This window comes from Ailuropoda melanoleuca, chromosome 19 (genome assembly GCF_002007445.2).
Source record: "Ailuropoda melanoleuca isolate Jingjing chromosome 19, ASM200744v2, whole genome shotgun sequence".
NCBI lineage: Eukaryota > Metazoa > Chordata > Mammalia > Carnivora > Ursidae > Ailuropoda > Ailuropoda melanoleuca.
Window position 1 is genome coordinate 32,773,821 of NC_048236.1, and position 24,930 is coordinate 32,798,750.

General features: G+C 37.7%; 1 protein-coding gene across 1 annotated transcript in view; it reads right to left on the bottom strand.

Moving 5' to 3' along the window:
• The window catches only part of LOC117797179 (mucin-1), an 88,910-nt gene extending 64,377 nt beyond the window's left edge, over nt 1-24,533 (bottom strand). Inside the window, exon 1 of the mRNA XM_034648281.1 lies at nt 24,486-24,533. Coding sequence (XP_034504172.1) covers nt 24,486-24,533 — 48 coding nt within the window. The remainder of the gene's footprint in view (nt 1-24,485) is intronic.
• Between the last annotated feature and the right edge of the window lie 397 nt (nt 24,534-24,930).

The window sequence follows — 24,930 nt, forward strand, 5'->3', positions numbered from 1 at the left end:
GATTTCATTAGTCTAGTCTATCTCATTCACTCACCATGGCAGGATCCAGGATAAAGTTGAAGGTGTTTTTGCCTGTTAGGTGGATGGCTTTCTTGATGTTATGATTTCTTGCTTTTTCATCCCTTTGCCTTTTCGTTTGTATGAACTTCCCAATTTGCTCCTGCTCTCTTTTTCTGTCACATCACTCCTTGCTATTCTCCAATACATGGCAATAGAACATTCTTCGGAACAAAAAAAATATTACCATTTGGAAACAGTTGCTATTGTGCAGTCATAATACTCTAACTCCATAAACTCCTAAGGCAATCTGAGTTCCCAGCAGATAGGTACTACATAAATCCAGGGAGTGTTAGAGCATATAGGAAAAGTGAAATAAAAGTACCATAACTTTTAAACTGTTTTAGTATCATAACTGTTTTAAATACTGATGTCTAGTACCATTATGCATTACTAATCCTAAAAACTTACAAGTAATCCATTTTTAAAAATTTATTAATTTGAAAAATTATTTAGAAAATTAAAGTGTATTACCTACCAAAATAAGTTTTTGAGGAAAAAAGTTTTGAGGAAAGTTGATTTCCTCAGTTTGAAATAAAGCTGTTTTAGCAGAAACACCCTTCATTTATCCTTTACAAGTTTCATTTGAAGAAAGTTAGAAAAATACTTAAAAATTTAAGCACTTGATAAATCCTTCAATTTAAAAAGCTATTAAAATGTCCAATAAATTTATATTTAAAGTGTAAGATTTTAGGATAATACACTATTTGACCCTGAATTGTAACCATCCCCTTTCCATGTAACCATTCAGTTTGATACATTAATATATATATATCTCATCAATTTTTCTGCCTCCTGTGATTCAGTGATGACCTGTAAGGCACATTTGTACCTTATGGCTGATGTATTTTTCTGACAAATAGGGAGAATTTGAAGCACAGTCAATAAAATCTTTTAAGGGAAAAAGAGCTACGTAGATTGATACTATCAGTAATAGACAAGTTTTTTTTTTCAGAAGTGGGGAAAGGCTTGATTGAAATAAATGAGTAAATCACAACTGGTAAATTCTTTTATAGTATCTTGATTGGCAGCAAACGTGGATTATACTCAGTATTTAGTTAGAAATAACATATCTTTGTTTTCTGTCTTAGTAGATGTAAAAAAAAAAAGAACACGAAGAAGACGTTCCCAATGAACTGTGATTATTTCCTTAGGGATTGTGTTTTACTCTGTCCATTTTGGCCTGATGTTTCAATACAGGGCTTCCCTTCTGACATTACAGGCTTCACAGCTCTAGGTTGGGAGTCTTTCATATCATTTCTGCTTTCCGTTTAAATTTTTTCTCCAAAGGCTACACTAAAAGAGACAACCATGAGGATTTGCAAGGTTAAAAACAATTTGGCATGTGCTTTCTTCCTACTCCAAAATCCACTCAGTCATCCAGCCTTCAGAGAGCAGCACCATAAAGTGAAGACTGACAGTTATTAGATGAGATTCAGGTTTCACTTTTATACTTGTGCAAGGATTTTTCACGGTAAAAGAGAGGGAAGGGAGGAAATTATATTTCTAGAAAATATATGAAAAATACCTTGACAATATCTTTTTAAAATCTTTCAATAATATTGCGGTGCTGCATTAGAAATAGTTCAGAAAACATAATCTATATTGTCCAGGTGATCCTGTCTTCTTTGAGATGGAGAAAAACAGCTCTTTGAGGATGTTTTGTACAATTACTTTTCTGTTCCTATCCTTATAAATGATTCAAAAATGCAAACTGGCTTCATTTGTGTTTTATCTTAAAACATTTTAGCAGCTCTAACTTGGTCATGGCTAAAAAAAAAATCTAGATTTTAAAAAATATTTAATATGTGATTTATATACTTTTGACAGGAGTAAGAACTCAGTATTTCAAAATTGGAAGGGCTCTTAGATGTGTCAAGCCCAATTTTCTAGGCTACAGATGAAGAAACTGATAATTGTGACATATCATTATGTTACATAATGACAACCAGGACTAGATCTCAGGGTTCCCAACTCCCCTTCTCATGCTCTTTTTGCCACATGATGGCATTACTAATTACCTACCTTCAGATCTTTGGAATTCCCATGTCTAATATAAAAGGCAATTGCTGTGAATATATTAGTTTTATCGTTTTTGCTTTGCACTCACTCAGTATGTTTTGGTTTGATCTAAATTTCACTTCCATTGTGTTAAAGATTACTATGTTTCAGACCCCTCAATATGCCTTAAATATGTTTGAGATAATTTTTTCATACCAATCATATTACCATAAAGCTCCTCTGAGTCTATGATAGAAACTATTTTGGAAATTTAATGGTGGTATTTCTTTTGAAAAGAAAAATAAAACTCTGGGAAGCTGTGCTAGCTTGTGTAATTCTATCTTAAAAAATGAGTTAGCTCAGCTGGTGAGAACATTAAACAAATGAGACCAAGTTCATGACCATGGAGACGGTCAGTTTTGCATGCTCAGGTCTAGTCCCCCGGCCTGTGCCTGCTCCAGGTGCATGCTACCACCCATGTTTTGAGGGCCTAGACCAAACAGGGAATCTAAATCAGTGCAAATCCCTGTCACACAGGAAAACCAGTGGGCTGATGAGCCAAATCCTGGCAGCCGTACTGATGATGTGTTAGTTTGCTGTCTTTACCTACACAGGACCAAACATGACAGTCCTTACGTCCTCACTGTAGTATGTATGCCACAAAGGGTTTCTCATTTATGTGAATTTTAAGAAAAATCTATCGTGAGTGCTTTTAATGTATCACATGGGAAATTAATTAGGTTTGCTTTGCTATTTAAAATGAAAATATGGCTTAAGGTTCAGGATCGTGATTACTCTATCACAAACTTGTAGCAGACATTTCATAATAGGATTTATTTGTGGTTCACAGTTTAATGTGGTTAATGTAAGGATACGGTTGTTTCTAAGGAAGTGGGGCCTTAAAATAGGACTCACTATAATACTTTTTGTGATAAGTAAATATTTAATCATATGTTTTAAAGAACCTGAGGATGTTATCAAGATAGGCTTTTAAAAAATGGAATTTTATAAATTTCCCAACTTCTCTACCACCACAGTCCTATTCCTACTTCCGAGTCTTCTCCCAAGGAGAACCATAATACACATTTCAAGGTGACTATTCGCACACAGAATTGGACAGACTCAAACTAGGTGGGTCAATTTGCAAATATACATTTCTTTGTATTAGATAGCTTCTGTATTACAATACAGTTAGTGAACTGTTTTCAAAGAGGATTTTATCTTTCGCTTAGACATTCTGCGGTTATTCTTACAGATCATGACAAACATGGCTATTAAACATGTAAGAGACATTTTAAAATTAACTCATGTATGTTTCTTGTAGGTTATTTTAAAAATACAGGAGGGAAACACCATGAGTTTTCCTAGCAGTACAGAAAAAAATGCTTCAATATTGAGATAACTGCCATTTGTTTTTATCACATTGTATCTTGCCTTTTCACTTCCAGTCTTGTGAACATTCCCAGTATCATTAAAAACAATTTTATATCTGGTTTTAAAGTACACAGGCAATCACATATTTTACACTTATAGGACTTTTTTTTTGCAATTTTAACTAAGGTTCTAATGAGCACTGTTGTACCTCCCTTTTCATGGGGATCCTAATATCTTTTTTCTAACCCTTAAAAATATGTTTTCTGTCTATCTAAATTAGGAATATTAAACATAGACCAGCATAGTTCACTATATATTTTAAATCTCACATCAAACTTTTTACAGAGTGTTGAATGGTCTGACAACAGGATTTTGAACAGAAAGAAACCTTAAGTTGCCAATTAACTTGTCACTGTTTTTAATCCACAAATGTCTACTTTTTGTTAAAATAACAAAATTAGGGAACAGCTAAGCCCATATAACCCAGTTAAAAGTGCCTGTGTGTGTCTGTGCCTGTGTGTGTATGTGCACAAACGTGTACGTTACAGGGTTGGGAGAGGGGGTGTGGGGTGTGGAGGAATATCTGGGAAATTAATTTAGCTAGCAGTTTTCAAGACAAACCTATGTGTTACCTGAATTCTATTTTTTTTAAGATGATTCGTGTGTGCATACTTAGAATGAATTTAGAGTCCATGCATGTGATTTAATTGTCCTAATCTTACTGTTAATTCGCTTTAAAATTTCAGTGAAGTCCTATGAACCATTTATTCAGTTCATTCAATAGATATTTATTAAATACTTTCTATATACGAGGCACTGTTGTTGCATTGGATTGAAATTGAGTTTCTGACATAAAATTGTTTCTGATCTGGTAGAGGGTAAGTATGAGAATAGCTAGCATTTTATTGAGTGTTGAGGATGAATCAGACAGTAGGTAAAACCCTTCACATGTACGATTTTATTTCTTTCCATTTGGGAAGGACTTGAGGCTTAGCAAGGAGAGGTAACTTGCCCTCTGGCAAGTAGGTAGCAAGAATCAAATGTGAGATATTCATTCATTCATTCACTCACTCAGTCATTCATACATTCATTCATTCATTCATTGTCTGTTTCCAGGGCCCGTGGTCTCAACCCTTGAGCTTGAGGAACAATCAGATGTGAATGACTATGTTATAGGGTAGAACATGAGAAAGCACTACCAGAGATTCAAAGCAGGAAGAGAGTTTGTCTGGTTAGAAGACTCCGAGAAGGGTTTATGGAGGAGTTTGCTTTTAAGATGACCTTGAAGAAGGGGCAAATAGAGATGATGAGTGGAAAAGAAAACTCAAGGCAGAGGGAACAGCATAAGCAAAGAGAATGTTCTGGCCACAGTAACATTTGAAGCATTATGTTTATAAGGAGTATGGGGGAAAGTGAGACCAGAAAGGTAAATCTGTAGCTACGATACACAGTTTATCTCTAATGCAGTGGGCGGTGGGAGAGCTACCGGAGGTCTACGAGCGGGAGGGTGACACGCACAACTGTGGTTGTCCTCCAGAGAGTAAGCAAAGACCTCCCCTCAACTTAGTTTGGATATCAAGACTGATGACCACACACAGGCATCCAGAAGGTACGAAAAGGTCTATTACTCTCATCATGGGATTTTCTGTGAGAGCAGGACTTGGCTTTCTTTTCATGGCGATGAGGGGGTGGAACCAGGGTGAGGGTTCTGGGTCTCTATGGTTTTAACTACCCAGCAGATGCCAAGGGATGAAACTCATAGGTATTTTTATGGGCTTGCCCAGATGTGGGGCAAAAAGTGGGAAGGGAGTGAATGAGCCTTGAAAGTTGTCACTATTCAGACATCACAAATGGAGTCAGATTCATTATAATTCACCACTGATGTTTGATGGATGGCTGAAATCTGCTATGTCTCATTTAATTGATTTTGAACTCATTTAAGTAAGCCATTATGACTCCCTATGAGGCTTAGAGCATGTGGCCATTAAGGTTTATTGAAGTTTCATTGGCTATCTTATTCAGGAGTCTTTGGTGTGTACTTTGAGGAGAGAAATACATGCCTTGATGGAAAAACATCAGTAATGTCTGGAACTCCAGAAGGGATAAGATGAAGCCTTTTATTTTGGCTTCAGTATGGACAGGCATGCGTGACCTTGATTTTTATTTTGGGTATCTGAGGCAAGAAATTCTCAAAGTTTTTTTTAGCCCAAAGTAGGTAACCTTGGATAAGGAGTTGTTATTGCCATTGGTCTAAGTGGCCAGATAATTGGTAATGTCCCAATATTCTGTAAAAACAGGCACATTGGACCAATTTTTGGCCAAGCGTCTTCTGTTACAAAGATGACTGCATAAAGTTTGGCCAATTGTGCTGACCCTTGAGTCTTGCCCTTAATCAAGGTTGTCCTGCTTAGAGGATGGATAGCAGCAGCTTGCTAGAGGGCTCCCTCACATATTACGGTTATCTAACCATAGGTAAAGTAAACGAAGTCCTTTTTTGATTACTCAGTCCATCCTGAGTTTCAATCAAACACATACATACTTTCTCCAGGTGGCCAGTGGGTCTGGAGAGAGATGACTTTCTGTAGCACCATTACATCTGACAAGAGACTAAGATCCAGGGAAGACAATTCCTCCTGCAAAAGGCTAAGGTTTGGCTCTATCTTGTAAGTACAATTTCCATTTTAATAAGGAGACCTCTGTGACTGCGCCCAGTCTGCTGGTGCTGCCTCAGTGATCTGAGGCATAAGGGGCAGCTGGATGTGGAGAGTTGTGGACTGAGGCCTTTGTCTCCAGGAAAGCCCAATATGCAACTACCAGTTGATGTTCAAATGGTGTGCAGCCTGGATGTTAGGAGGGCAGCTCCTTACAGGAGAGGCCTGTGGGCAACTTACTGTCATCGTAGGTGGGCCAGAGACTAGGAGGCAGGAGAGGAGGTTTTAAAGCCTCTAAGTGATGGAGTCTCTGGAAAGCATTAATGGGAGTGCCTATTACAGTGTACTTTGGACAGATTCTAGAGCCTTTTGTTGGAGGTCGGGACCCTATTCAAGGCAGGCCAATTTGCAAGTAACAGCATAAATGAACTGAAGTGAAATTTGTAAATGAGGAATATGTTGCCTCTAAAACCAAAAAGTCTGAAAAGATGTTGGGTTTAACATTATGGATGCTGAGAGGGTCATTGATTATTTTCTGAGTGTCAGGGATGGAGCAGCCTTGACTGACCACATAATTCGTAGGGATTTAACTGAGGCACTTTTTGTAGTGCAATGAGGCATCCCTTTTGGTGAGCTCCTTTGTTAGTATTTGTATGTCTTGAATAAATGTGTCAAATGAGTCTCAGAAGGAGAGGATGTCGTCTGTGTAATATCACACCTGTGCTCCTGGAGGAAGGTGGCTGTGATGAAGATCCTGTCTGCAGAGACTGTGGGGGAGCAAAGCTGCTGAGGTACCCCACGGACAGCCAGGTAAAAGTGTACTGTGTCCCATCGAAGGTGAAAGCCAATTGAAGCCAACAGGCTGTTGAAATAGAAACGTAATAGAACACATGTGCTAAATGTAAAAGTAGCAAAATATTTTCCAGTTGTTGATTGGCAGAATCAGAAATTTCAATAATATTTAGCACAAGTCTCTGAATTGCTGGTGCGACGGCATTAAGGTTGTAATAATCCACTGTTAGATACCATTCATTTTTTTTTTTAAGATTTTATTTATTTATTTGACAGAGAGACAGCCAGCAAGAGAGGGAACACAAGCAGGGGGAGAAGGAGAGGAAGAAGCAGGCTCATAGCGGAGGAGCCTGATGTGGGGCTCGATTCCACAACGCCGGGACCACGCCCTGAGCCGAAGGCAGACGCTTAACTGCTGTGCCACCCAGGTGCCCCTAGATACCATTCATTTTTTATCAGGTTTGAGCATTGTCCAAATTGGGCAACTAAGAGGAAAAGAGAAGGAATAATGGCTCTTCCCTTTTGTAGGTCTTTTATGGTGGGTCGTAATTCCTGTAGGCCTTGTTTTAATCTACATTGGGCTGTATTAACTATTTTAGCTCTAGGGGAAGGTCCATGAAATCCCATCTATTAGACAAACTTTAAGTGCCTAGCACTTAATTTTATTTCAGTTTATTACTGTTGGGTTAAGGCATCAATGCCCACCGTGGGATATTTTAGGTCAGTGGGCTATGACTATGGAAAATTTAGGAAAGACAATAGTTCTGGTGGTGAAGGTGAGTCATCCCTATTTGTTGGTAACTCCTCTATGAGTATAGGGAGTATCTTGTTTAAATTTATTGGGATCCCAACTATAATTGTAAGGTGGACACCAGTATTGATCAAGGTCATGAAGGCCAATTGGTGCATCTTAGCTGACGTTAAAATTAATTTAGAATCTATGTTGTAGAGGCACAAAAGTCAATCTGTGTACTGGTACGTAAATTATTTTAGTGTAGTTTAGTATAGTTTAGATTTATAATTGGGTCAAATTGCCAAACACTATTTCCCTGTATCCGTCTGCCCTACCTCCCCTTGGTAGTTACTGGATGTACTTTGGGAGTTCTCTTTACTCTGCCCATATTTATCAGTTTCTTCTTATAGAGAGTCTCCACTCAGTATTGTCAATGTTAGGAACCTTTCCAATGGTGATTGTTGCTTTCTAGGGTTTAGGGAGTTTTGAAATAACTCTTTGGCATGCTGCTAAATTTCTGCACTCAATAAAACCTAGAGTAATTATCAGTGCATTTTACAGTTATCCAATAGGGTGACGGCATCCGCTGTTCCTTTAGGAGGTTGCTTTTCATAACGTTCTGTACCTTATGGGAGTGCCATGTATATTTTTCTTTATAGGACTGATGGTCAGGATCTTTTTTGGTGACAGAATCATGGATGGCATAGAACCAGAGACATTTTGGGCAAAGGGTCCTAGTGAACCATCTGCTTTTAGGGACATGGAGTCTGGCATGCCTCATGGTAAGGACTCTTCCTTACACAAGTGGCTTTTAGGGACATGGAGTCTGGCATGCCTCATGGTAAGGACTCTTCCTTACACAAGTGGCCATGTGATGGGTTTGTATACTACATCGAGTATCAGTCTTTCCCCTGAGCACTCTAGAGTGGGGTCTATACAGCCAGTGGTCACAAGGGAAGAGTTGTCCCCCTGAGCCTAGTTTAGGTCATAGCTTATGCTGGAACTGGGACATATGATTCAGTCCAAGACATATTGACAAGTCTGGGCCAAGACACATGACCTAGGACCACTTTAAGGAGATCTGTGGTACCACCCTACCCCCCAGATCCCATAATCCTGTACCTAAACTCCAATTATTAAAACTTTCAATTTAGGTTAAATCTGTAAACAGAAACTCAAGGACTCAGCAGAGGCAGCACCACCACGGCATAACTCAAAGCACAAGCTTGACAACAGGCAGCAGCGTGGCTCCAAGTGCATGGCTCCAAGTGCATGCTCCCCAGCTTGCATCACAGTCAGTGAGCAAGCCAAGAGCAAGAGAAGGAAAACTCCCTTCAAAGGTGGTCATGTGGTCATTAACTATGCAACACTGCTTGCTGTTCCAATTGTTTTTGGTTGCCCCATGGAGGCTGGGACCAACCTCCCCACCCTCAATTGGTTTGCATTTTAAAATTGATGACATCATACACAATTGATGACATTTCATACAGAGTATGAAAAGGTGTATGACTTACATAATGGAACTTTCTGGAGAGAGCAGACATCCAAACTGGTCTGGAATGGCCTAGGCAGAGAGTATCTCTGATTTTTTTTCTGGTTAGGGGGTGGGGCCAGGGTGAGGGTTCCCAAAGTTTGTTTGGTTTGAACTTCCTCCCTGCCCCTCCCCCCAACCAAGGGAAGGTGTGCTGGGGCCTTCTTAGTGATTTACCCACATGTGGGGCAAGAGAGAAAGGTGAGAAGTGGGGCTTGAAAGTATCAGAGTTCAAATATTTAAAAAAATGGAGTCAGACTCTTTACTACATTTTTGCTCCAGGAAGAATAATATGACAGTGATGAAGGGAGAGACAGAAGACAAGTGACAGTTTCAGTAGTTAGGTAAGAGGGTTCTTTATATTGGTTTTTCACTCAAATTTTTAAAAAAAATTAAAAGCTTCCCTGGTCAAGTCTAAAGATGTTGCCACTATTTGGCAGGTCAGTTCTCAGGGCCAGTTGCTCTGACCTATGAAGGAATGGACAGTGGCTACATGTAACAACTGAGCATTCCATACTCTACCCTTTCTTTTTCTCTTCCATCCTTTGATAGATGTTCTAATGAGAATGAATTCACCGGAGAGATTGCTTGAACAAATCTGCAATCTTAATAATTTAATGCTGGCTAATCAAATTAAACTTTGGGTGGTATGCTCTTTTTTTTTATTTTTTTAAGATTTTATTTATTTGAGAGCAAGCGAGAGAGAGCGAGCAAGAGAGAGCAAGCATGTGTGGTGGGGAAAAGAACAGAGGGAGAGGGAGAAGCAAACTCCCCACTGAGCAGGGAGCCCAAAGTGGAGCTGGATCCCAGGACCTGAGCCAAAGGCAGACGCTTAACTGACTGAGCCACCCAGGTAGGGTAGTTTTAAATTAGCTTTATACTACGTACTGCAGAGACATTTTGTATTACTTAAGGAAGTTATTCTTATTTAATAAGTGACATATTTCATAATTCATTATGTCAAATTAATATGCCCCAGACACCATTCTAAGTGCTATATTAATATCAAATCATTTTGTCCTTTTAATGGGGCATAATGGGACAATGTGGTATAGATGAGGAAAGTGAGTCAACACTGGGGATTAAACAGTCTGCTTAAGTTTACACAACTAGTAAGTGGTACAGCTAGGATTTGAACCCCAGGTCTTAAAGTTTACATTTGGCTCCAGAGTCCACATCTTAACCACTGTGTTATATTGTTTTTCCCAAGTACCACAATAACCACAATGCTCTATATTCTTAGAGAAATTAAGAATATAATAGATTTCTCTCCTTAACAAAGATATTATATGGGATTATGGGGTAAGTGACCCAACTAATTTAATTTCAATTTCAAAGTCTTTAGATTTTTATTTTATTTTATTTTTTTAAGATTTTCTTTAGTTGACAGAGAGAGAGAGATAGCAAGAGAGAAAGCACAAGCAGGGGGAGTGGCAGGCAGAGGGAGAAGCAGACTCCCTGCTGAGCAGGGAGCCCCACGTGGGGCTCAATCCCAGGACCCTGGGATCATGACCTGAGCCAAAGGCAGATGCTTAACAAACTGAGCCACCGGGGTGCCCCTAGTTTTTTTTATTTTTTGATGGTAAACTATAAACACAAAATCATTACATTTCAATGTATGTGAAGAAATGGTAAAAATATAATAAAAGGTCCTGACTAAGATACTGTGGAAAAAGAGCACCATGATAATTCCATTTGCAAATCTAAAATAAAAAAAAAAAATCAAAGTATTTTATAAATTATAGAAGTACTTTCAGAAAAAAGAGTAGTGTCACTATTTTACTTTCAATATCTAAATGGGTTCATAGATTTCCTTCGTGACTTTAAATGCCCAGTTTTATACTATTGGCTGCATCTACTTTTGGGAAATGCTTTCCACAAAACGAACTTTAGTTTTGGACAATTTTGAACATTGGTGTAATAAAACCAATGTAGATAAATCAGACATTTCAAGCCTTTTTTTGAATGTTTTGACCTTAGTTATCTGATCTGAGGTCTGCATTTCCATTTGAATCAGTTGGTTGTGAAATTCTCCCAGTTAGAGTTTAGAATAATTTGTCATGTCTTTTCAACTTAATCTTGGCTGGACAATTGCCCCCTGGGTGGAGAAGCTGAGAACAAGCACTCCTGCCCTTCTTGTGTGTCTGCCAGGGTGTTAATCCGAGTGTCTTCAGCAAGGCCTCGCTTTAGGAACTCCTCGGCTACCTTTGTAAACTGTCCTTGATGTGGACTGCAATAAGGATATTTTTAAAATAACTTGCATCTTTTTGTACACAACAGGTTTCTTATTTTAACTGACTTCACTGGTCATATCAGCAAAATTACCGCTCAGTCCAAAGAAACAACTTTTTCAATGAACTTGACTCTTAGGATAAAATACAAAATGCATTTTTCGATTGACTTGACTTTTCTTCCCCTACACTTGACTGTTTTGCTTGTGCAGGTTGCCATAATGTTAGTTTGAGAATCTCTGGTAAAAGGTGTAGCAATATAAATAAAAGCAAAGGACTGGTAAGTCAGACTTTTCCATGTATCTCATCTACCCCTTGGTTGGAGGTTAGCTGCTTTGGCATTGGGAGGGCTCGACTTAATTCTTTCAGTTCTGAGGTAGAAAAAAAATGGCATTTTACTGAACACAGCCAGCAAAGTTGATGTTGAGGATCTGTGACAATTTGTTACTATCCTTTGTTTTGCTTGAATAACTAGACACGCAGCCAGCCTTTCATCAACAGAAGTGAGAGCAGACAGTGTATGGTACTTGACGAGATGGAACTAGTTTTGGCCAATCTTCAAGTTGAGTAGAGTTCCAAGCTGAATGGAGTCTGGACTCAAGAGGACTTTCCTACTGGCAATGGCTTCTGGACTCCCTAACCAGCTCCAAAGACTCTGGCAAGTAAGATAGTCTCCAGGAGAGAACAAAAGCATTAACTGGGATTAGGTTCAGCTGTGAGTGGCAGAAAACTCAGTAGAGGTAAATTGATTCCTCTTAAAAGTTTAAATATTTAAAGTTCAGAAGTGCTATGTCAGCCTTTTTCTATGAAATCCTTAGCAACTCAGGATGCTTCTAGCTCATTAGTCCTCATTCCTAGTAGGCAGCCCTAAACCTTTTGGTCTGAGTTGGCTTGAGTCTGGGACCCCATTGGGATGAGCCCTTGGGAGCCTAACTTCATCCAGTAGCAAGTGGACCAGTCTTCTTTAGAAAATAGAACATTTTCTGGGAACCTTTTCTTTTTTATTATTTCTTTTCTTTCTTTTTTTGTCAATAGAGAGGATAAGATCAACCCTCTATATTTTTAACTTTGTTTCTCTTACCCATGTCATTTGCTTATCAAAAAGCAGAGTTTATATTAATTGTCAATATGGTGAAAGCCCTAAGTTTCATTTTGGGTTCTTTCTTTCTCCCCCTGTAGCTAAAGTGAATCATCTGTGGTTCAAATTAGTGAGGTTTTCAGTTCAGGAAATATTTATTCAAGACTTTCTAAGGGTCAAGGACTCTGCTAGAGGATATGAAGAATAAAAGATGAAAAAGATAGTCTATATATTCTCATAGTTAAAATTAGGAAAGCACACAGATCATTATGATACAAAAAATGTAAATATAAAGATACACAATGTTGTGCAAAACCAAAGGAGAGATAACTTGACTTGGAGAAGGCTTAATTGTGTCAATGTCGTTGGATCCGGGCTTTGGAGGACTAGAGGCAACCACTAGTTGCTTATGTAATAGCCATCCCATCCCTCATTCCTCCCCCTGGACAGTACAGTCCACCTCCCATGTTGGAGCCTGAAAATGCTAGATGCTAACATTTCCCACCTTCTTAGAAACTAGAGAATGGGCATGCTGGAAAGAGCATGCTGGAAAGGGTTTTCCTTTCCCTTGAAAAAAGATGCATGAGAGAACTCCCCTCCCTATTCCTTTTGACATAGATACGTGAGGATATGATGCCTGGAGCAGTGGCAGCTATCTGTGACTATAAGGAAACAAGCCTGAAGACAATGGCCAACGTGAAGATAGCGGAGTAGAATGATACAAAAGTACATGGTTCTTTCTATCTCAGAACGTGTTAAGATGTAAGATGATAAATGTCTGTATTGTTTAAGGCACAGTTAGTTGGGTATTCTATACCCAACTTAGGAGCTATAAGCCTCCTAACTGACGGAATAGGCTTTTTCCTGGCAGGTTGGGGTTACGGTGGGGAGGGGTAGGAGGAGGTGAAGTGGTGTTGGAGAGAGAATATGCCAATCAACAGAACAGTGTGAACATAAGTGTGGAACAAAAAACTCAGACTATATAGGGAACTAGCAAATGGTTTGGCTTGGGTGGAGTGAAGAGAAGAGAAGATGGCAAATAGTGGGAGGTACCTGGTAAGATTGTTTGGGACCACATCATGGACGACTTTGTAGCTGAACTTAGAGTTTAGAATTTATTCAGTAGGAAATGGTGACAGTTGAAGATTCTTGAGTAGGGGGAACTATAAGCAAAACTATGATTAGTTTTTTGAAGAATATATGTGTGTGTGTATATATATATTTATACATATATATATTACACACATATATATATTTCCTTGTATATATCTGAAGTATATAAATATATACTTTCTTCTGGTTACACTTCTCTTCTTTTGAATTTTCTCCATCCTGTCATCAAGAATATATAATTTACAAAGTCAAAAAGAGGGGACAGACTGTTATGCATTTTATACCACTGCTGGTTAAACTTTACATAACTGCTTAACAAGTTTAATTACATAAGGCAGTTTCCCTCTGATTAACTGACACTCACTTAAGCATCTCTAGATTTAAAAGATTTGATATTATGGACAGTTTGCAGATGAGAAGAACCCTAATCGGAAATGCACATTCTATTTTCATATGCACTTATTTTATATTTTTACCCAGAGATGAAGCAATTTTCTGTTCTTTTTAAAATAAAAGGTTTTTTTTATTACAAAATAATAAATTCTTTATTGTTAAATATTTGGGAAATTAGAAAAAATTGGGAACAAGAAATAAATCAGTAAATCCTCAGACCACTATTGTCCTTTAACTTTTTTTCCCCCTGAAGATTATTTTTAAAGGCTTGAAGATGATGCATTATATATTTAAATTTAGGTTGAAAATGTGTAATTGGCACATATAAGTGAACCAAACAATCTGATTTCATGATTTGACAGTAAAATGCTATATCACATCTCTCAATTACCATTTAAATAATGTGTTCTTCAGGATACAAGCATATTATTCATTAGGAGTTTTAGTTTATTTTAGAAAATGAAGGGAGATTATGTCAGAATAAACAGAGCAGTTGTTCTTTCTCCATAAGAAGGAGCAAACCCTGAATTGTGTGGTGGACTCCCATAAAGACGATCGCAATCCAGTAGAGGTTACTCTTGTTCTGAACAAAGCTTTTTGCAATTTTGCCGGAGGATTTTCTGTTATCGTGAATTCCGAAAATACTGCATACAAGGCACAGAGTGTTTGCTAAATGAGGGCAAAATAATAAACTTGGCCCATTTAAGAAATATAATATCAGACAAAACTAGCTGTTGCTTTTATATTTGTCATCAATTATCTTTCTTTTATTCTATAACTTGTGATATGTTTATTATATGTTGTTTGGGACTATTGTGATGAACTTCCAACTGTATGGAGGGGTTTCTAGGAAAAAATCAGAGTCACATTAAAAGTCTGTTATAGTCGTTATATTGAATTGATTAAAGATTAAAAGTTTACAATTTGGAATTTTAAAAAATATTTTTGGTTTAACTTTAATAATTAGTTCTAAGAATTAAAAAAAACCATATTTCCTTTGTAAGAAATATGTGTAGCTGTGTTTTAGATCAGTGCTTCCCAAAATGCAGTGTGCACATAAATCATCAAGAGTGCTTATTAAAACGCAATTTCTGATTCAGAAGCTCTGGGATAGAGCCTGAGAGTCCGCATTTCTAACAGCCTCAATGAAGACGCTGTACTGGTCCGCTGATTACATTCTGAATAGGTTTCAGAGGCAGAAAAAAGAATTGTTTCTGTTACCAAACCAGAAAATGTATTCTGAAAACTGTCTGATAGATCAATGTAATCACATGTAAACTGGTCATGAAATGCTGTGATCAAGAAAGGCAATCACTCAATAATAAACTATTTACAGCTACAAAAATGTAGGAGACTTTAACTCATTACATTTTCTAAAATATTTTTCTCATATGCACTTAATAACTCCATAGCCCTGCCTTTCTTACGTAACAAGTTTAAACTAGGTAGAGTCTAGGCTGCAGACATCAAACATCAAATACGAGTTCATATTTTGGATTTGTGTTTGGGAGGAAACTTGGAATGAGTCTTTTCCAAGGCTTTGAACATATTTAAATTCAGACATTTCGTTAATTACTCTTATAAAGTAATGAATGCTCTGTTTGGGGTTTCACACAAGCTCATGTCTTTTAAATGCTGGTTTGTGTTTGATACCATTTTATAGACATTCAGGCTAGTCACTGGCCTTTCACAAACACTCCTGAGCAGGAAAGGGAGAAGTTTAAGCAGAACTACTTCTGTAATAACAGATGAGATGTGCATTATATAGAGTTTGTGGAGGTTTTTTGTTGTTTATTTTTAACGTTAAACTCTGGGCATCTAACAGAAAGCTTCTATTTCTGCAAAACAGATTTTTTTTCACACCCCCTGAGTAAAAATCATTGTATACAAGTAAAGGTTAAGGGAAGTAAATATTTATCTCACTAGATACAAACAGAGCATTTTAACAAGTTAGGAGCAGACTTCTCTGGCCCATTGTGTTGGCTCCAGATAGATCGTGCAGGGTCCCCGGGCGTGGGTGCAGGGCTCACCCTGAAGGACTCCTTTCCCTACCTTGGGAACAGGCCCTCCAGGCAGCTGCTGAGGACAGACAGCCAGATGCAAAATAGTGGTGGGTTTTTTGTTTTGTTTTGCTTTGTTTTTAAGAACTGGCAATTTTCTTTGCCTTACCTGTGGATGTCAGCAAACTAGTCATTAAATATATTTCTGTCAAAGTTAATTTGTCATATTTGATGTTCTTTAAAGATTAAGTCTGAGGTCAGGGATGAGCACCACAAATCTTAACAGGAAGGGATTCTTTGTTATAAGCTACAAAAATGCTAGACTCTGGTAAGTTGGTTCTGAGCCTAAAGAGATTTTTGTTTCACTTGAAATTCTCAAATTTTCACTGTTCCCTCATTAGCATGCGGATCTCAGTTTCTAGGGCAGGACAAATTCCCTAATAACAAAATAAATATAATTAGAAATAAACTTCCAGGGGTGCCTGGATGGCTCAGTTGGTTGTGCGTTGGACCCTTGATTTCCCCTGGGTCATGATCTCCCAGTTGTGGGATCCAGCCACCTGCGGGACTCTGCAATCCCCTGGGAGTCTGCTCAAGAGTCTCTCTTTCTCTCTCCCTCTGCCCCTCCCCCCCCCGTGTGCTCTCACTCTCTCAAAATCAATCAATCAATATTAAAAAAAAAAGAAACTTCCAAAAAAGAAAGGAGAGGCAGTTAAGCCATACAACACACAGATATCGTGATCTAAGATACTTGCTATCAGATACACAATCCACGACTCATAGTAACAGCACATTTAATGCTACTTTAGTACACAGTAATCTTAACCCCGGCTCTGTCTCCTTTTTTCCTCCCCTTCGCCCCATATCAAATTGATTCAACCTAAGTTGAACATTTAATGAGTGTCCACTCTGTGCCAGGCATATTCCAAAAGCACCTCACTGAAACATTTGTCTTGGCCTCAGCCCTAGAATAAAGCCCTCCTCTCACTTCCCCCTTTCTATTCTATGGATTTGTGTCATGGAGGTCCAGGGCAAGCTTTTGGTGACCAGTGCCAGAGTGACATGAAAGGATGGGCTCAGCCGGAGCCCTTCCTCAGCTACATCCATTAGCTTGTTGGCCCTGGCTACACCTCCTAACAGGTATTCTTGGCATGCTGGAGGGTAAGGGGACAGTGCTCAATTCCACCTCTGCAGCCAGCTAAATGAAGAACTGCTGGGGTAATGTGTTTTATTTGTTGAAAATAGCTTCCTTTATAAAACTGCCTCAGGATAGAAATACAAAGCTTAAAACATTAATTAAAATGTGTAAAACAGCAGTGATCATTAAGATAGCATCTTACTCCAGAGTAAGCCAGACTAAAAGAAAAGCAATTATGGATGTTGAAATTGTGAGTATGTTTTGTCATAAGTTTTCACTTCTTTTATTAAGAAGATATGAGGTTTTGCCCTAACTTTAATATCAATTAATCTTCCAGTATTTATGGTGTTGATCAATAGATCAAGATTGCATTGAGTATGATACTGACTTGTTCTCTGTCCAATGATTTTCTGAGCTTTTAATGCCACTTGATAACAGCCCATATTCTTGGTTCCTGCCCAGGCATCTCTGAAGCATTTACAGGTGGAATCCAATAGATAATGTGTAAAACCAAAGTGAAGGCTTGGGGCTATTATAGCTTCATGTTGAGAGTAGTGGGCAAGAGTGGCAGGAGTGGCAAGACAACCTTCACTGATCTGCTACTAGAACTGCAACGGGCTTCAGACCCTGGACTCCTTCCAGGAAAGAGGCTGGACTTTCGATTTACTTCTCTGACACATTTGATTTAGCCGCATTTTGGTGTGGCGTGATATTTGTTAAGGAACAAATAACACAGGGGAGTCTCCTCGATGGGATATTCTGTGTATACACTGTGTTTGTATGTGTGTGCAAGCGCCCCTGTGCATGTGTGTGTAAACATATGTGTGCGTGTTTCCACCTCTAACTCCAGTGCCAAACCACCACGCAGCACTCGGATGGTGAGATTTCTTGCCTAGAGAGTTCCCTCTTGTGCTTCCAGACTTTATCAACACTTCCCTTTATATTGGATGACTTTTTTTTTTTTATTTATAATCTTGGATAACTTTTTAGGAACCACTTCAAAAGAACTGGAAAATTATAGGACTAATTTAATGCTAACAAATTCATTTTAAGTGGTATTTTCTCATGAAAGCAAACATGAGCAAATCTTTTCATTTTCCTTGGCTGTCAGTTATAGGTTGAGGCAAATGGAGAAACACAAATTAGCCTAATGGAAAAACAATGTCTGTATCTTTAAGAACAGCTTTTCAGTTAGAATATGCCAAGTACAAATTTTATTCATTTGCCAAAAACACACACACACACACACACACACACACACACACACACACACGCACACACTAAAGTAGCAGCAGGAGACTGAATACATTTGTGACTTCCCCTCTATCCTTGCTACATCATTGCTGTTAGCTTATGATAGAGGGGGAAAACGTCTGGCAGCCTGGAAAACAGTTCTTTCTGAAGCCTGGTTTTATGTAGAGTGAAACTTTATATGGTGTATTTTTTTTTTTGTTCTAGTGTTTTTGCAAAATAATAAAATAAATACAAATTGAATACATCTTTTTTTTTTTTCTAAGAAGAACAATCGCTGTGCATTTTTGTGTTACTACTTAGCATCAGGGAAATTGTACTTCCTGGGGATAAAGTGTTAATAACAATGGTAAATGTCTACTTTTAGTAAAAGGAGTTCATTTACATTACACAAAAATCCTCATTTAGATGAAGCTTTTACAAAAGGTGGTTGTTTCTGAATAATTGAGGCTTCTTCCCTGGTGTTTAAGTAGCTCTTCATTTTGTAATCTCCTAAGACTTTTAAAAGTGAGTTGAACTCACTGTGACACTTGCTTATAATATATATCATTAAGAAAAATAGACATATTCTAGAAAAAACCTAAGCTAGCCTGTTCTAGGATGCTCAAACATTTAAATGTAAAATATTTTGGGGAAAAATATTATTTTTTTTCCTAGCTGAAAGCCATAGCAAATTATATCACTTATAACTTAAAACTCTTTTCTATGTTCAATAAACACAATATACATTCTTTTAAGAAATCAATATTAAAAAATGACAACTGTCATTCTTCTCTATATCTAGAGAATATGTGTTTCCCTTTCTTTAAAAATTAATCGTATGTATTTCTCTGTAAAGTAACTGTTACAGAAAGTTGCCACAATTAAGATATGTAGTCCGATGAAAGATGGATGAAAGATGTACAGGTCATCAGATCAGTGAGTGACTTATCTATTCTCCTTATTCCACAGTGATCATTCATAACAATTATGCGTCTAATATGTCATTTTCCTGAACCATCATAACATAATCCCATGTGGAATAGGTAAAAAAAAAAAATCCATTATAATTCCAAAGATGAAAGAAACTTCCAAATAATGCATGGTTACATTTTGTCCTTGAGATGGCAAATGAATATATACCCAAGTGTTCCGTTTGAGGCTTTCATGAATTGCATGGGAAGCATTTGATCATCTCCAAAGAAAATGAGTTTTTCTTTACTAAACCCAGACAATTAACAGAGCAGGAGACATAATATTTGCACATCTTCCAACTACTAGCTCAGATGAACAGATTCGCCTACAATAATGGATAACAAAAGGGCATGCATTTCAGTGTGAAATTTGGAATGGGATACGATCTCAGAAATTGCATGTTGACTTCAACTATTGCAGGATTCCATTTATATTTTGAGATAACACATCATGCAATATTGCAAAGTCTTGGATGGTGTGAATAGGGAGCCCGAATTTGGAGAGGCAGTCAGAGTAGTGCAAGTAGAAAGTTGGGCTGTGGAATCAAACAGGATGGTTCAAATCTTGGTCTTTCTAACTACCCATTTGGATGAACTTAGGTAAGGTATATAACTTCTGCAATTTTCCCATTTATAAAATAGATTTTATAGTAGTATTTCTCTCAGAGTGTCATGACAGTCAAGCGAAATATTTCATGTAGAGCACCTGACTACAGAAACTGGTCAATAAATACATGTTGTTATATGAATTTCTTCCTCTGCTGACCTGATACACTGAGTGTACCATATACTTACATTTCACCTATTTGGAAAAGTGTGCAATTTTCCTCAGTTGTAACAATTTAAAATTTTAAAAAGGCATTAATACCTTTATATAATACATTCATTGTATCATATAAAAATAGTGCAGTCATGCTCAGTTTAACTTAATCCTATCTTGTGTGATAAGGAGATAGAACTATCTCATGATCCTCATTTTCTAGTTGGGAAAACAAAGCAAAGAAAAATAAAGTGAATTGACTAGAATTATAGACTCCATAGCATAATAGGAAGTTAAGTATTTACAGTAAAATTCCGAAGATTTAGAACTTTCATTTGAACACGAAAAAGCAAATTTATATCATAAAGCAGTTGTATGCCATTGATTCTATAAAAAGGACAATTAATACGATGGTTTGGAAAGCATGGTTTTCTTTTGTAGTTAATTTTTATGCTAATAATAGTAGAAAAGTTTTTCATACCCTTACTTGCATTTGAATTTACTTCTAGAATACTGGCAGAAAAAAAAAAAACTTACTTTTTCAAGTGATGAAAAAGTCTTTCAAAATATCATTGCTGAGGAAAAAATCTTTTTCATGACACTTAGTGCCAAGTTAATGCTTAGCTTCTGATACACATTTGCTGTTTCTTGAAGCTTTGACACTGCTATAGTTGCCATGCATTTTCTTATACAGACATTACACTCTTTATATTTCATATAAAATTGTATTCTCTGACCATATGTAAATTGCCACTTTGCTATTCACAATTTTGTTACATACAATTTCTCACTTTTGATTTCACAAAGATACACATTTACGTGCCATTTCATTGAAATATGCCCTGCAAGACAAAGTGTTCTTGCCACTAATAAGTATCTGACAAAATAAAATAATCCAATATGGTGACCTAATTCCCTAGTTTATTAATATTCAAAGACTGTTTACCCGATTAGCCATCCTACATGTGCAAACCTATGAGAAGAGTTTCTCTAGTTACAGTCCATCTTCATTTGCAATAGAGAGATGAATGTCTGCTGGTCTTGCAAAATCATTTTTGAAGAGTTTAGTGATTTTATCATAAGGGAATCATTAATATAGCCAACTGGATTAGTCCATTTATGCCATAGCTCTCAGCTTCCTATATTTACGTCTGCCATTTCAGACTTCCAAGGGATAGAAAGATCTCACAAAAGAAAAACTTTTACATTGTTTAAACGGTATAGAATCCAGGAAACAAGCAATATACTGTTCTTGGTTCACCAAGCAGGTACTCTTTTGCCCTCTCTTGGTCCCCAGTGATCTGAAACTCATTAAACCCGGATACATTTGGACATCAGACCCCCTCTCTAACAAGGAAAGAGGTCACCACAAGGAGAAATGCAGAACTGCCAGTTGGATTCACCTCCCACCAGAAACCTACTTTAATGAGCATGTTCTTGCTTCTCAGGGCAATCTTCATGCTCTCACTTTGCTCTCAGCAAGAACACCTGGGATTCTTCAGCCTTGCCATGTGTGCAGAACAGCCCAAAAATAGGCCTGCTAAGACTTCCAAGATGGATTGCTAGTCTTTGTGAGTCACCTCTGAAACCTAAAGCTCTGTGCTTTGTGATTTTTGTTTGCATCATTAGAATAAGGAGTTTCAGCAAAGCTAACCACAATTACTTGTAGCTAATCTTAGCAGATACAAAAGCAAGCATTTTCTCTTTCAAATCCACATACATACAAAGCGCAAATAAAACCCGGGGTTGGATGACCCTTTTACAACTACCCTCCTCAACAAAGTTCTCATTAACAGAAGCTTTTCAGTATAAATATGGTATTCCACTAAAAATGAGAAATATATTTTCCAACTTGATGTGATTTTGAACACTTACCTTTATGTACAATGCTAATAAAGAATAATTAGATTGGAATATTAAACATACAGATGTCACAGTGACTCTTCATACTAGGGAAATAGGTCAGGCTCTGAAAGGACCCATGGGCCAGGCTGACATTCTCGTAAGCTAGAGCATAAACTGAATTGGGCTTTACAGAATACACAGAACAAGAGTTATCATGCTAAGGCTCTGCTTTGTCAGAGTGAACTCACTCCAGAACCCACAGCCCATGAGTGAACTCCAGAACCCACAGCCCATGAGTGAACTCCAGAACCCACAGCCCATGAGTGAACTCCAGAACCCACAGCCCGTGTCCTTCCTCGTGTCTTTTTATTAAAGAGATATATTAATGTTAGGAGGGCTGTCTTGTGGTATATGTATCCATAAGCAAAATGGGAGGTAGTGTCTGGAAACAGAAAAAGGATGAGGTAATACAATGGCCTGATAAATAGGGACTCAATGATCATTAGAATCTAGGTTGCCTCCTATTTAAAAGAGAACCATATACATTGTTATGTAACTTCATGTCTCAAACTGGACTAAAATGTTTGGGTATACATTGTATTTTGGCAAGTAAGAAAAAAGGAGGAGTGAGCAGAAAAAAAAAAGAGGATGGAAAGTATAGAGAAGAAAAGAAGGGCAGAGAAAGGAAAAATGGAAATAGTGGTACTGGTACCACAGACTGTCTGTTCCAGATCCAAGACAACACACAAAAACCCATGTCTAAATAAAGTCAGCCATCACCTATCACTTATAGCATAGGGAGAAAGGGAGAGAACATTAAAGAAAAAGAAGATAAAAATTAAAAAGCTAATTTCAGTTGGTAGTTCCAATTTGCCCTAAGAATCTGGGCACATTTTTCAAAGCTTAAAGTGTTTATGTCAGGTTCATGGAATTACAATCTTTAATGTCTCACATTCATGTCAAGATGATAAACGTTGACCTATATTTCCAAAGCCCCATTAGCCAAAGTTTTCAAATCACTTTAGAATATTAGCCCTCACAAACTTTAAGAGTACCAAGCATTATTACCACCCTTAGTTTGTATAAAGGAGAAAGCTGAGACTTAAATAAAAAAGTGAAATCAGTTGTCTAAGATTACACTGTAAATGCTGGGGCTGAGTTAAAATACAGATCACCTGATTCTGCTCACAGACATTATCTTATATTCATCTTACTTTCTACTCAAAAGTTATTGATTCCCAGACTGGGTAGTGCTGAATTTCAGAAACTTCTGAAGAGTACGGGCATTCTTTTAAACCAAATGGGACTCAATACAAACACATGAACGATGGTTCAGTTCTTGTACACTGCAAGTTTCGTCAGAAATTTAATTACCTTAAAGCTAGACTGCCTAAATAATTACTGGACGAGGAGGTTCATTTTTTCTGAATAAAAATTAGCTTATGGGCAAGTAGGATACACACCCAGAAATCAGGTTTCCAACCTCTTTTGGAAGAGAACATTTTTGTCAAGTTTGAAAGGGAACAAGGAGCAGGGGTTGGATTGGTTTCCAGTTGTCTGAGAAGACTGGCAGGAGCCTGGAGTTGAACCACTGGGATGCTGGAGCTGGTCCACACTGGCTTGTGAGAACAACTGTTAAATTTTTAGGAATTTCATGAGCCAGTTTTTAATTACAGCCCATTAATAAAAATTAAATTATACAAACTTAAAAATAAAAAATTACATTAAAAACAGGTGATCATATTTAATATTTATCACTTTCTAATTATTTTACTACATTTTATTTTCTATGTCTATTATATCTGTGTGGTGGGAAGGCTACAAATGGCATACTTCTACGCATCTCTTTCTAACTTCACTTTCAGTAACTTCCTGTTGCTAACCTGAAGTAGATAATGGGGACAGTACTGCCACAAGGGAAATTTTCAAGCAGCAGGTCTAATCGTTTATTGTTTTGTTGATTGTCTAGGGTTCAGAAAACTAGGGCTCTCCCATCATCTGCCCTTATGAATAAAGTTTTATTGGGACACAGCCATGCCCATTCACTTATGTATTATTGATGCCTATTTTCACATTACAGTGGCAGATTTGAATAGTTTTGAAAGAGACAGTATGGTCCACAGAGCCTAAAATACTTATCATCTGGCCCATTATAGAAAAGGTTGGCTTATCCTTCATCTAGATTTAAGAAAGAGATGAGGCAAATGTTAATGCAAACTAAATTTAAAAACTTTTTTTTTCTTTTTAATGGGAGAAGGAGTCAATTTTGGAAAGAAGAAACATTTTACAGCACATTTTGAGTAAGTTAGTGTAAAGGTTCAGTGGGCCAACTAGTGGGGCACCAGGTTGTAATGGGTTCCACAGCAAGGGTCTTGCTGGGTCTAGCCCTTGTGCAGCCAGAACCAGATGACGGCTCTATTGTTCTCTTCACAGATGCAGCGCACTATTTGCTTGTTGGTGACAGAAGGGACCCTAATTTATTAGGGCCATCCTTGGTGCCTGAAGCCACCTTTGGGGCTAGTGTACTATATGGGTCTAGTCCCTTCGGTGCAGCCATCATGACCTCCCTTTCCAGCCCCATCACCTGCTCGTTATCAGTACAAACACTACCTCCAGATGCCATGGAGCACATCTTGGCGACTCCACTATGCATGCTGTTCTAAGATTCGTTGCACAGCAATCTGAATATGCTTAACACTACCGAACTATACACTTAAAAATGGTTAAGATGATACATTTTATGTGTTTTACCACAATTAAAAAAAAGAGTTAGTGGGTTGAGATGCAATCCCATTAGTCAAATCCTGGTTAAACTGCAACCATAGTTTGGCTATGGATATAATTCAGCAAAAATCAGCTAAAAGTATTTGGTAAAAATCAACTGCTCATGTGGAATTTATAATAAAGAGTATTATAGATTTTATCATCATTTTCAAATTGTCTTACATATTTATTTTTGAGAGAGAGGAAGAGAGAATGTGCATGCAAGCTGGGTGGGGGGGATGGCGGGGCAGAAGTAGAGGGAGAAT